Source organism: Galeopterus variegatus, unplaced genomic scaffold (genome assembly GCF_000696425.1).
Source record: "Galeopterus variegatus unplaced genomic scaffold, G_variegatus-3.0.2 Scaffold2392, whole genome shotgun sequence".
Classification (NCBI taxonomy): domain Eukaryota; kingdom Metazoa; phylum Chordata; class Mammalia; order Dermoptera; family Cynocephalidae; genus Galeopterus; species Galeopterus variegatus.
In genome coordinates, this window is record NW_007728503.1 from 74751 (window position 1) to 88628 (window position 13878).

Consider the following 13878-nt stretch of genomic DNA (forward strand, 5'->3'; position numbering starts at 1 on the left):
GAAAAGAAGAGGATGTCTCTCACCACAAAGCCCACTCCTGAGGGACAGAAGAAGCATCTGCTCTATGATAATATTGGGAGACCTGAACACACCTTTCAGCATTGGACAGATAATCTAGGCAACAAATCAACAGAATAACCATTACTCTTTCAGAGGGAGAGAAGAAATCTAGGACAATTAGTTGGGGGAGGGGGGAGGGAGAGGGGGATGGGGAGAGATTGGACAAGAGGCATAAATAATAAGTATGATTTGTAACAATATACATACTAGTAATATTGATTTGATCAACATATGTCAACATTGAATCCACAAAATACATATAATCAATTATGATTCAATAAATAAATAAAAAATAAATTTAAAAAAATTGTTGGTTCTTCCCTCTTATCCCCTTATCACATAACATAAAATGTATTCATTCTATATTATAGTACTTAAGTATTATTAATTTTACATCATAGTATTTAAATTACAGGATATCGAGGAGAAGAATAAACATCATCTAAGGACTTTACATCCTCTTCTAGAGAAGTGGTTAGTGCATTTTCAGATGTACACAGGATCGTTGTATCAAGTGACCTTGTTATTGTCTTTATTTGGGGATTAAGTATGGTTAAGAAGATGTATATGAGGGCCAAGTTGACAAGGCGTGCCTTGTGACAGTTAATTTTATGTGTCGATTTATACAGACCATGGTGTATATTTGGCCAAACATATTCTAAATGTTTCTGTGGGGATGTTTTTGGATGAGATTTACATTTAAATTGGCGGACTTTGAGTAAAGTAGATCGCTCTCCATAATGGGGGTAGGTCTCATCCAGTTAAAGGCCTTAACAGAACAAAAGGCTGACCTCCCCCAACAAGAGGGAATTCTCTAGCAGATGTCCTTTGGGCTTCAAATGCAACATCAATTCTTCCTAGGTCTGCTGCAGCCTGCCACTTCACCCTATAGATTTTAGACTTGCCAGTCTCCATATTCATGTGAGCCAATTCCTTAAAAGAGATCTCTCTATACACAGATCTTATTGGCTCTGTTTATCTGGGGAACTCTAATACATGGCCAAGACAATTCATATCCCCATGCTTTTCTTACAATGTAATGTCGATACTCTCCCTTCAAGGCGTGGGATCAAACCCTGGACCTTGCTGTTATCAGCATCACACTATAACCAAGTGAGCTAACCAGCCAGTTCTAAATTTTGAAGAATTCTTGACCATCCTTTTTATTACCCAACCCCCTTTTTAATACAGCAAGTTTTCTTGTTTCAGCTGGCTAAAAAGAAATCATAGGCCTTGTTGATAAGTACACCTGTGATCAATTTCACAGACAGAAAGGAGGTACAGCAGTGCCGCCTTATGCATAGTTTTACTTTCTGTGGTTTTAGTTACCTGCAGCCAATCTTGGTCTGAAAACATGACATGGAAAATTCCAGAAATAATTCTAAGTAGCATGATGAGATCTTGCACCATCCCTCTTTGCATCTCCCCCCACCCTACACCAGCACTTGAATCATCCCCTCATCCAGTTTTCCATGCTGTCTACACAACTCACCTGTTGGCCACTTAGTAGCCATCTGGATTATGCATTTGACTGCCTTATAGTGTATATAGGATTGGGTACTATCTGTGGTTTGAGGCATCCACTGGAGGTCTTGGAACGTACCCCCATGTGTAAAGCTGACTAGTGTACAGTGAGGCAAGGGCCCTGGGCACAGGCCTAGAAAAGCAAGCCTGAACTCTGAGTGCAGATGCAAAATGGTTTCCTACTGCAAGTGCTGGAACTCAGGGAGGCTGGCTTATTCCGGGCTGCTGGATTGGGAACATGTGTCTGTTGTATGGTCTGTTCGTAAATGTCCACTACCCAGCCATGTTCTTGCTCAGACTCCAAGTGTGGTGTCATTTCCCAGGAGCCAAGGACACTGCCCACAGGGGCTGATAAGCGTTCAGATTGGGGTGTGGGCGAGAGTGGCATTCTGCCTTCTGGCCAGTCAGAACCCAATCATAAATCGTGTCCATGCCTGACTCGCTTATAATGAGACCGACACAGTTAGTGAGATCTCTTCTTCTGTTTTACAGTCCCTGTGAAACTCATCCAGGTTGCCCTTTGTCTCCCTCTCCCCATATATCTGGAGTGATGGACTTTATGGCCACTTCTTCAGGGGATACAGAATTATAGATCTCTGGATTTATGTCTGTTTGCCAGGCCCCCTCTGGTCCCTGCACCATAAGGTGAATGCCGGGGCAGCAAGAATGATGTTGCATTCTAATAGATCTGGACCAGTTTCTGACAGTTTATTTTGACAAAAGCATAAAATTCAACAATGGTTGCTCAGCTCAGAAGCTGTAGAAAATACAGGGGAAAAAAAGAGGATATTTAAACGTGAGGCTTCCTGTCTTCAAACTGCTCTTGGAGTCAATTAAATTGTGAAAAACAGGGAAAGCTAAGTCAACAAATTTAATGACAATAATGGCTGGTCTGGAAGCAACATGATTTATTCCAGAGGATGTTGTATGAATATACTTCTAGCTGAGATTAAGGGATCACCACCTGCTACGTGCACAAGTAAGGAGTTTGTTAGGAAAGTAGGGGTAGCCATTCTCCAAGAGGGCCCCCCAAATGATCCTTGTCTACTGGTATTCACGCCTTTTCCAGAGGATGTTGTATGAATATACTTTTAGCTGAGATTAAGGGATCACCACCTGCTACGTGCACAAGTAAGGAGTTTGTTAGGAAAGTGGGGGTAGCCATTCTCCAAGAGGGCCCCCCAAATGATCCTTGTCTACTGGTATTCACGCCTTTGTGTGTATCAGAGCCCTCATACTGTGTGACCAATAAGATATTGCAGAAGTGACTATGTGTGATTTTAATGGCTATGCCATAAAATATATCACTCATTCTACTTTGTTCTCTAGGACTGCTTGCTTTGGTGGGGAAGGATGGGGGGCCCCAGCAGCCATAGGATGAGAACACTGCCCAAGAAGAGATCAACGTGGAGAAGAATGGAGGCCTCTTGCTAACCACCAGCACGTTCATGTGAGTGACCTGGCCTTTAAAGCTGATCCTCCAGCCCTCACCAAGCCTTCAGATGCTTGCAGTCCTGGCCAACAGCTTGACCATGACTGCATGAGGGACTCCAAGTGGAACTGCCTAGCCAAGCTGCTCCTGAATTCATTTTACCAAAGCCATGAGCAATAATAAATGTTTATTGTTTTAAGTCATTAGGTTTGGGAGCAACTTGTTTTGCAGCAATAGATAACTAACAGGGGTATATACTCATATATTAGGGTTAGGTTTGGCTGTCTGGAACAGAAAACCCAAAGCAAAGGAAGATAAATATTTATTTCTCTCCTGTATAAGAAATCTACAGTCACAATTTTGTGCTGGTATGGTGCTCCACCGTGTGAGGGATTCAAGCTGCTTCTCTCTTATTGTTCTGTCATGCTCAGTATATGGCTCTCTTCTCATAGTCCAGTATGATTGCTCATACCCGGGCCATCACATCCCCATTCCAGCCAATAAGAAGGAGGAAGAAAAGAAGGATGCACCACCTTCCTTAAGAACACTTCCCAGAAGTCACACGTAACACCTCATTTTATATACCACTGGCCAGGACACAGGCATACGGCCATATCTAGCTATCAGAACGGCTAGGAAATAGAGTCTTTATTTCTGGGCAGTCATGTATCCAGCTAAGAATCAGAAATTTAAGGAAGAAGAGAAATAAACATTGAGGCAGCGTGATTTGTGTTGACCAATAAAATTTAGCAAAGTGACATCACACTACTTCCAGGGCTGGATTAAGAGCTGTGTAGCTTCTGCTTTCTATTTTTGGAACACATCCTTGTGGAACCCAACTACCATGTAGGAAGTCTGTCTTCCCTGGTACTAATACTGCTGTGAGAAGGTCCAAGCTAGCCACATGGAGAGAGCAAGACCCTGTATGGGAGCAATGGGCACCACACATAGGAGTGAAATCTTCTCAGACCTCCCAGCACAGCCAGCTGAATACAGCTGAGTGAATGAACCCAGGGAATGCCATGTGGAGCAGAAGAACCAGCCAGCTAAGCCCTGACCCAAGAATCATGAGCAAATGAACTGGTTGTTGTTTTAATTCACTAAGTTTTGGGGTAGTTGTTACATAGAACAGTAACCAAAACTAAAAACAGAAAGCTATTCTAGGGAAAGGGATAAACATATATACAGTGCTGAGAGGCAATCTGGTGTATACTATTTGATGTGCTAGAAAGTAAAATGTGTGAAAGAGTGGCAGGTAGTAAGACTGGAAGTAAGCAGAAATCTGGACATGGGGAACCTGGTGTGTGCCATCCTATGGAGATTGGATCCCAGAGCCGTACCAACTAAAAGCCGTATCCAAGGAGAGAGGGTTTATTCATGGAAGATTTGATCACAGCAAGATTCAAAATCCACAGCTAGTACTCCTGAGTCCATTTTTCTCCATAACACCAAGATCTGAGGGCAAACTTCATGGGCAGCATTGAAGGAGGGAGAAGATTGCTGTTTCTTGTGTGGAAGGTTGGGTGGGTTTGTATCATGTACTGTGAGGAAGGACTTTGGGGGGGTCTATGTAATGAAGATGCTGTATTTTCTACTCAACTTTTTTTAGATTAAGAAAACTTCTCTCACCGCTTCCTTTCTTTTGGTGGCTAAATCCTCAGGAACTAGACAGCTTGCAGGAATAGGAACTGGGGAGGGGACTGGATGTCAATAAAAGGATAAAGTTAAAGAACCTAATTTGACTTAGGCTGGGATCAGAGTCACATCCTTTATTGTACAGGGCACATTTCATCTTCATTTTGGTTGTGAGGAAATGACCACAATTCAGGGATCATTTTTGATGGTGCCTTCACCACCCAGGCCAAATATCTTCTCCTTATGGTCACAATAGGTTGCTTATCACTTTATTATAGAATATTTGAACAACTTTTCTGAAAGACATCCATAATGATGAGTGTTTCACCTCCTTTCTTTTCTGAATCTACAAATAAGAGAAAATTTTAAGTGGCTTCACCAAGTCATTATCAAGTCACATGAGGTCAAGAAGTAGACAGGCCGGGGCTGGTAACTTAGCTCACCATCATCAGTAAGGATCAAATCTCCTTCTATTTTCTGCTTCAATAGTCTCAGTGGGAAGCTTTTATCTTTGTGGCTCACCGCTGCCTCTCCAGTGTTCCAGGAGGAGGAAGACTGCCAGTCAGATCTTTCCTTCTTACAGAGCGTTTCTGAAAGTTCCAGGCTGGGACTGCCTTTTATATCTCTCCAGGAAGAACTGAGTTTCAGGGCTGTCTTTCTCTGTGAAGGAGTATGGAAAGGTGATTGGTTTGTTCTTCCTCCCAATCTCTATAATAAAGAACGGCAAGGCATGGGGGAAGGGGACGTGGTTTGAATGTGTCCCCTCCAAATTTGGGTGTGGCCAATGTGATAGTATTAAGAGGTGGGGCCTTTAAGAGGTATTGGGCCATGAGGGGTCCTCCCTTGTGAATGGAATTAAGGCCTTTGTAAAAGAGGTTTTAGGCAGACTTCGGTATCTTGCCATGTTACCTTCTGCCATTTGAGGACACAGCTTTCAAGGTGCCACCTTGGAAAAGGAGAGCAGATCCTCACCAAACAATAAACCTGCTGGCACCTTGATCTTGGACTTCCGAGCCTTTGGAACTGTGAGAAATAAATTTCTGTTCTTTATAAATTAGTCTCAGGTAATCTATTATAGCAGCACAAACAGACTAAGACAAGGACTGCGTGTGGCTTTTGGCTGGCTGATCTACAGAGCTCTTCGCAGGGTTCATTTTTTCTACACTGTCCTGGGTATCTGAAGGACGTTTTCCTTAGGCTTGTCTTAGCAGTTGCAAAACCATCTGTTCTGCAGTGTGGTATAGCTTAGCTTACTTGAAAATACATAACAAAATCTCTCAGGTACATCGATAATATAGTACAATTCTAGTATAACATGATTAGTGGGGTCCAAAAGACCCAATTACATAAAATGTGGGGTGTTATTGTAAGGTTAAAGAAATAAATGCTTAGAGCAAGCCCAGGCTGGGAGTTTCTAAAGCATAGTCTAACCTCTCCCCCGTCAGCTGCAGTTTTGCACCACCTAGTGGTAGCTGTCCTCCTGCCTAACCTGCAACTGGGTTTCTTAGACCAGGCAGGGTTTCCATGAATCTCCCAGTTAGTAGACACCCATTTAATCAGTCTGTTCTGGGGAGATTGGACAAGAAGGATACTGGACTGGGGGATACCCATCCTATATCTTTTAATTTGGTGAAGGGGTTGCCTGATGTTTCTCTGCCTGGCCTTATTCTACCTGCCCAAGAGAGGAGACAATTACTTTATGGTATATCCCAATTCACATTATTGAGGGCATCACAATACACACACACACACACTCTCTCTCTCTCTCTCTCTCTCTCTCTCCCTCTCTCTCTGTCTCTGTCTCTCTCTCTCTCTCTCTCACACACACACACACACACACACACTCACAGACACATATATTTATAATTATTAAAGCATTATATTAAATGAGCTGAACTTGATAGGGCACAAACAAACAAACAAAAACATTATCCATTACCTTGAAATTGTCTCCATGGATTATTTATTTCCCGGACCCAGATGAAGTCACTGGCATCATCCAGAGCTTTTCTGATCACTCTCAGATAATGAAAAATTGTCTGGTTATTTTCATTACAATTATAGCCTCATTTCTGAAGCTAAACTATCAAGTCCAGTTTGATGATCAAAATTCACAACTTTACTGGCCAGCCACTAAACAAAAATTCAAACTTTAACCAACATCATAGCTTTCTCCCCACAGCTTAGCCTATTTCAAGCCAGATGCTTGCATGGAATGGAGGGTGTGATCAGTTTCTTCCCTGCTCTTTCCTCTCCTATTAGCTGTTGTTTCTGACCCCTGGGGAGTGGGTTGGATACCCAGCTTTATCTGTCTGGTGCCATGGTGATCTGATTCCAATTCTCTCTAGCTCAGTCATGCTCAACTCAAGGCTGACTCCTCACAGAGGGGACTTTTTGTGGTAATCTTGGAGTGGGTTGGATACCCAGCTTTATCTGTCTGGTGCCATGGTGATCTGATTCCAATTCTCCCTAGCTCAGTCATGCTCAACTCAAGGCTGACTCCTCACAGAGGGGACTTTTTGTGGTAATCTTGGAGGTTCTCCAGCTGGTATCCTCCAGGTGCAACTTGCATGAGGCAGGTATATCTTTACTCCAGTTGGAAGGTAAGGGTATAACAGGGTCCTTTGAGGGGTCTCTCTGCTGAATCATTTAGCTTCTCCAGGCAGCTTCGTTGGACATATTCCCTTTGAAGAAAGCTTCATGTCCACTTTTACAGGTCCATTAGCCCTTGGGGGAAAAGTTACACATTTCCCCTACAGGTGTTGGAAATACAATTTTCTTCCACAGCAGCCTTCTCTGTCCTCCTGTCTATTTTCCTGCCCTGCTGCCTCAGGTCTTTCTGGGCACAGTGTCTCAGAGCAGTCTTATGCTTCCCGAACTCTTGAGATAAAAAAAAATTCTGTTTCCCTGGAAACTGCTTTCTCCCTTTAGAGAGGGAAAATGTCATAGCACTTCAACAGCTCTCTTCAAAATCTTTTCTTACCTTGTATCTTCAATCCTTTCATACTTTTAAGGTGAGCATTGGCTAAAGGCACAAAAATCAGATTTCAGATTTCTTTTTGGCAAGTCCTGTATAATGATGTGATCTTGTACCTCTCTTTGGTGATCTTTGTGCCTCTTGTATGTGATGATATGGGGGTACTTGGTATCTATTCAGAACTGCTGCATTGCCTAACTCTTAGGAGTATCAGTTATGCAACAAGAATGTAAAATGCAATGTGAATGGTACGTCCTGGAAGTGTGGAGCTGTAGGCCTGAATGGTTTTTGGAGTTTTGGGTGAATCCTTTTACATGTAAGAGTAATAATAGAGCCAGCACATACATGAGGTACTTCAAAAAGTTCATTGAAAAAATGGAATTGAAAAATAATAAATCTTTCCATGAAGTTTTTGAAGTACCCTCATTTTGTTACCATGTGTTATGTATGCACTGTTCTAGGTGCTTAACATATTTTATTTAATTCTCATAACAATCCTGTAAGTACTATTATTCATCCCTGTTCTACAGATAAGTAAACTGAGGCCCAGAGAAGTTTCATGACTCGTTCAAGGTTACAAAACTGGCAAGTAACAAAGCTAGAATTCAAACCCAGGGACTATGGCTGCCAAATCCGTATTTCTAACTCTGTCCTATACATTTCACTTGAGGGTTTCACTTTTCTCCATGACATTCTGGGGTAGACTGCATAGTACAGAATGTGCCCAGGAGTTAGGCAGATGTGGCTCAGATCCCATGCTGCCATTCAATAGCTGTGTGGCTTTAGATAAGGTATTTAGATAAGGTATTTAACTTTCCCTGATCATAATGTCTTCATCAAAAGATTCTAATACCTGCCTGATGAAGCAAGTGTTTGGGAGAAGTAATCCTTCATTTGCTTTCCCTATTTCTGTCCAAAGAGAAGGGAGTCAAAACTGCATGGAGGTCAAACCTGAAATTATCATGCTACATCAAACATGGGTGAAGGGGAGAGAGCCCTAAATCATTACTTATTTCAGTCAAAACTATCGAACCAATGCCTTGGGTGCCAGGCACTCACTAGTATTGGTTATGCACCTGCCCCGCGGCCCCGCTTATCTTTGGGAGGTTGGGGGCTGGTTGAGGCAGCGGAAAGGGACAGTCTGGCTGTCGGATCAGCCTGGGCCCATCGTGTTATCCTAATCATCAAAAACCTGCTTTCTCATCTGTGGGAAAGTGACCCTGATGACACGTAGCGTGCTCTAAATACACGGTGGCTATTGGTACCCTTCATAAACTACCTGTCCGAGCTCCTCACGGCAGGCCACATCCGGCTGCACTGAGTCTGCGCTTTGGGGTCCGCAACGGGCGCGTCGGGAGGGGTCGGGACGGGTCTTTTCTTGCGTCGGAACTGTTCTCCCGGGAGCGAGTCCCCGCCCGGACTCGGAACCGCGCAGGCCCCGCGCCGGAAGCGTGCTCTGCTGCCGCCGCGGCGTGTCAGTGGGGAAGGAGGGAGCCGGCGAGCGAAGCCGCGGACGACGGCGCGAAGATGGCGGCTTTCTCCGGTGCGTCGGTGGAGGCTGGAGCTGGCGTGGGCGGCTTGCTGCACGCCTCGGCCCTGGGGCAGCGGGAGGGGAGCTTCGGGGGCGGGAGCAGACAGGTGCGGAGCGCACAGGAGGGCGCTGTCCGCTGCAGCTCTCCGCGCTGCTGGGTCAGAGGCGACCGCCCGGAGACCGGGTGCTCGCGGCTCAGGTCGGGGAGCTCGTTTCTCTCCGGGTGCTGGCCGGGACGGTGCTTCCCCTGCTCTTTCTTTTCTACCGGTCTCCGCTTGGCATTCCTGCTGGTGCACGGTCGGCTGCAGACACGAGCGGCGGCGTAAACCTAGCTGCTCTCGGACGCCTAGGCCTCCCGCCTCTTTGACGTGGCAGTGGCCTTTTGGGAACCCTTTTCTGCTCGCAGGTCCTTTGGGCTTGGCCAGGCTGAGAAGCAACAAGACGTGGGGAGAGGTCATTTGGGAAAATGACGATCCTGCCTCTGTCCGGTTTTTTTTAGGCCTTCCCCCCTCAAAAAAGAGTCTCCGGCATAAACCTGATCTTTATTTGTTGTTAAACGCTATTATATCGACATTAACTTTAGATGTGAAACTAAAGGGAAAGCATTTTCATTCACTTAACACTAGCCCAATATACATTTTGAAAATTAATTGTTATTTATTCCAAACGGGATTCGATGTGGCTTATCGAACCCAGCAGTAGACGTCTTTATCCGCCCTTTAGGCACCCAAAGTATTACAGAGCTGTAATTAGTTTTAAAGATTCTAAACGTGATAAATTGATGTAGCAATAAATTATCAAGTCGGGCCTACTATCTGTTAATTTTCTTAGCCTTATTAAGATGACTTTTGATATTGTATGTTTTTGTGTTTTCCCCTGTAGGAATATTATGAATTCCAGATCTCTAGTTATGCCAGAGGACTTCTGACTTTTTAAGTTACATCTCCTAATAGGAGTTAAGGGGAAATCTACTCAGGGTGGTTACTGTTTTTTCTTTTCCTCTCTCTCTCCTAAAACGAGATTTTAGAGCCAACGTCTGTAGAGTAGGTTGTCATTTTATAGGTTCATGTCTTTGGGAGTTGTCAACATTTCAGGAAGGTTAGGATAAAGGACTGGAAGAAGAGTCTGTGATATGATGAAATAAAGACAAAAGTAGAATTAAAGAATATGAATATTCCTGTTTTTTCCTTAACTGTTTAAAAAGCATTATACTTAAAGATGACATGCTTTCAAAGAAAACAAGCAGAGAACATGACCAGAATGGGACAAGAAGTTGTCTGGAATTTGCTGAAAGCAGTCTGTGATTGCTGCTTTGTAATTTAACAGTTTTGTGAGCAGTGTCATCATGCAGTATTCTATATGCAGCATATTTAAGATCATTAGTCCCTTTTTTCAAGCGGTTTGCATTTTAGGAGAGAGAATATAGCCAGATTCTATGATGGATTTTGGACGTGACCGGCGCCATTGTGCACACAGTAAGCACAAAATAGCCACTGTCCTCATCCAAAATCCATCATAGAAAGGTTTGCCTGGATATGCAGCTTTAGATCTTGATTAGTTTCTGTATCTGTGGATTTTTCTGGGGGATATTTAGAGTGAGGAGAGTTTTCTTTTTGAAAATGATGATTCTTGTCACCTGATGCAAAAAAAAAAAAAAGAAAAAAGCTACTTTTGTAAAGAATATATTCAGTTTGTAGATTTTTTTTTTTTTTTTTTTTTGTCTTTTTTCGTGTCCGGCAACGGATCGCAACCCTCAGTGTTGCGCCTGTACCGGACCGGGACCGGCAACGGGATCGCAACCCTCGGTGTTGCGCCTGCACCTCGCTCAGCCAGTGAGCGGGAGCCGGTCTGTATGTGGGATCCGAACCCTGTAGCAGTGCGCCACTGGGCCGGCCCTTCAGTTTGTAGATTTGCTTTATTCCTTTTCACAAACAATGAAGAAATACAAAATTTCAAAATTGCTTATTTCTGGGGCTTGACATTACTTGAGTATTGTTCATTTTTTGTAGGAATATATGTTTTTGTACTGATAACAATAATAAAAGCTTCATTTTATAAATGCAGACTTAAAATAAAAATTACTTCCCATTTGGAAGGAAAGTTTAAGTAATCCAGCTAACTACTCCATGTATAACTACCCTCCATAGTTTGAGAAGTGACAAAACCCAGTCAGGAACAAGCCAATCTACTCATTTAGGAAGGGCCTGAAGTAGAATTATTTAAATATGTATACATTTAAGAACAGAGCTGTTCTTCAGCTGACATTTCCATTTGCCCAAGTTTCACCACTGGCACCTCCCTCATCGGTTAGCCAGAACTTCCATATGGCTACCAATAAACGTGGGCTCTCTCCACTTGTCTGTTCATTTTTCTCAGATTGCTGAAGATATGCACATGGTCCTGGAATAGCCAAGGCATATAACTGCCGCATTATCTCTAAAGGAAACAACCAGGATGCAGGTGTAGAGCTCTAACTTTGGCAGATTTTTCTTTAGTTGTAGGAGGTGAACAAACCCTGATGGTTACTATGCATTAAGTGACAACTATGTGCCAGATGCATATTATTATTATCTCTAATCTTCCTATAGTCCTACAAGGTAGGTAATAGAAGCCCCATTCTGAGTGGAGAAAACAGATTTAGCATTGCCTAAGGTCAATTGCTAGTAAGTGAAAACTTGGATTTGAATTCATGTCTTTCTCCAAAACTTACTCTCATCAATGCCACAGTCAGTAGGTATGATATAATTGAAAAGTAATTGAAAAAAAATTTTTTAAAGCATTTATTGAAACATAATTGTTTGTACATATCTGTGGGGTTCAACGTTGACTATCCCTACCTGTGTGCTATGTGTGATTCTCAAATCAGGGTAATTAGTATATTCAGTGTTACACAATGTATCATTTTTAAGGAACAGTAATTTTAAGAGCAATTTGATTTATAGTAAGTTTAATATGTATGGTTTTTAAAGTTAATTTTTACTTTCAGAGATGGGTGTTATGCCTGAGATTGCTCAAGCTGTGGAAGAGATGGATTGGCTGTAAGTACATAAAGCTTAAATGCACCTGTGACAAGGATTTTAATAATTTAAACAGTTGTTAGTGATTTTATCAAATATTTTTGGGTCTAGTTGGGTAAGTGAAATTCAGTTTTTCTTGTGATTTTCTAAATTATGGAAAGATTCCTTTTTAATCTTGATATATTTCTAGCTGAAAAAGATTGGCTATATTTACCAAATAAATTTCTCTTTTAGGCTTATAAGTTTAACGTGACTTAATTAGCTTAGGTGATTTTTTTTTTCCCCCTAAACTAAGTTTTTCAAATGTCATTCTTTCAGTCTTCCAACTGATATCCAGGCTGAATCTATCCCACTGATCCTAGGAGGAGGTGATGTACTGATGGTATGTTTAAATTTGATGAGGTGGTTAGAAGCTGGGGACACACAGTGCTGGGGCTGGCTGTAATCCACTTGAAGAACTCCATAGACTTAAAAGTGATATTTTTACCAAACTGATTTGATTTATTCACAAACATTTATGATACATATACAGTCATGTGACACATAGTGACGTTTCTGTCAATGACAGACCACATATATGATGGTGTTCCTATAAGATTATAATGGCTATACTATTTGCCTATACCATCTGTGTTTGTGTAACTACACTCTATAATGTTTGCAAATTGACACAATTGCCACACAATGTATTTCTCAGAAGGTATTGCCGTCTTTAAGCGACTCATAACTACTGTATTCAGAACATTTGGTAGGAGCTGTGGAAACACAAAGATGAAGAAAATGCAGTTTTTACCCTTAAGAAGCTTAAACCAACTAGGGCAGTAAATAAATATCATACAAGAGAGAATGTGGTACCTGCAAAAGAGATACTGAATACTGTAAGATCCAACTGGGAGTCCAGTTATCCTTCTGCTTGGAGAATAAGGACTGCTTGGAGGAAGTAGATTTTTGATAAAGGAAGATGAAAGAGAAATGCTGTCTAGATGGAGAGAGCATCAACAAAAACATTGAATAGAAGAATGCAGGATGTGATCCTGGAATAGTTCCGTTAGATAGTAGCATAAAATGCATGTGTGGCTGGGGGAGGGGATGGAGGGTTGTAACAAGGTAAAATGGGAAATATATAGTGGGTCACATTCAGTCACCTCTTTGTTATTTTACTGATATTTTGGGTTTGGGTAACTGAAATTGGAGCAGCAGTCTGGAATATGTGTAATTAATGTGTGAGCATAACTTTTGTCATGTATATTGATTATTAAACTGCTGTTAATAGTTGAATACTAATGTAGTGAACTTTTGTTTCTTTGGTAGGCTTTTAGTATTCCAGTTATCCAGATAGTTTATGAGACTCTGAAGGATCAACAAGAAGGCAAAAAAGGAAAAACAACAATTAAAACTGGTGGTTCAGGTAATTTTTATAAATTGATATTTCCTTTTGTATAAATCAGTGATTCTCATTCCTGACATTTAGAAATATGAGGTTTGGGCCGGCCCGGTGGCGCACTGGATAGTGCGCCGCTTGGGAAGCGCGGCGGCGCTCCCGTCCGAGGGTTCGGATCCCACATACAGACCGGCTCCCGCTCACGGGCTGAGCGAGGGGCGGGAGCAACACCGAGGCTTGCGATCCCGTTGCCGGTCCCCAGTCCGGTTACGGGGGCAACACTGAGGGCTGCGATCCGTTGCCGGGGACGGAACAAACACA

General features: G+C 42.5%; 1 protein-coding gene across 1 annotated transcript in view; it reads left to right on the forward strand.

Annotated features, from left to right (window-relative positions):
• The first annotated feature begins 9102 nt into the window (after positions 1 to 9102).
• DDX1 (DEAD (Asp-Glu-Ala-Asp) box helicase 1) overlaps positions 9103 to 13878 on the forward strand; it is a 33532-nt gene continuing 28756 nt past the window's right edge. Inside the window, exons 1-4 of the mRNA XM_008581552.1 lie at positions 9103 to 9171; positions 12146 to 12197; positions 12495 to 12558; positions 13488 to 13584. Of these exons, the coding sequence (XP_008579774.1) occupies positions 9156 to 9171; positions 12146 to 12197; positions 12495 to 12558; positions 13488 to 13584 (229 nt within the window). The 5' untranslated portion in view covers positions 9103 to 9155. The remainder of the gene's footprint in view (positions 9172 to 12145; positions 12198 to 12494; positions 12559 to 13487; positions 13585 to 13878) is intronic.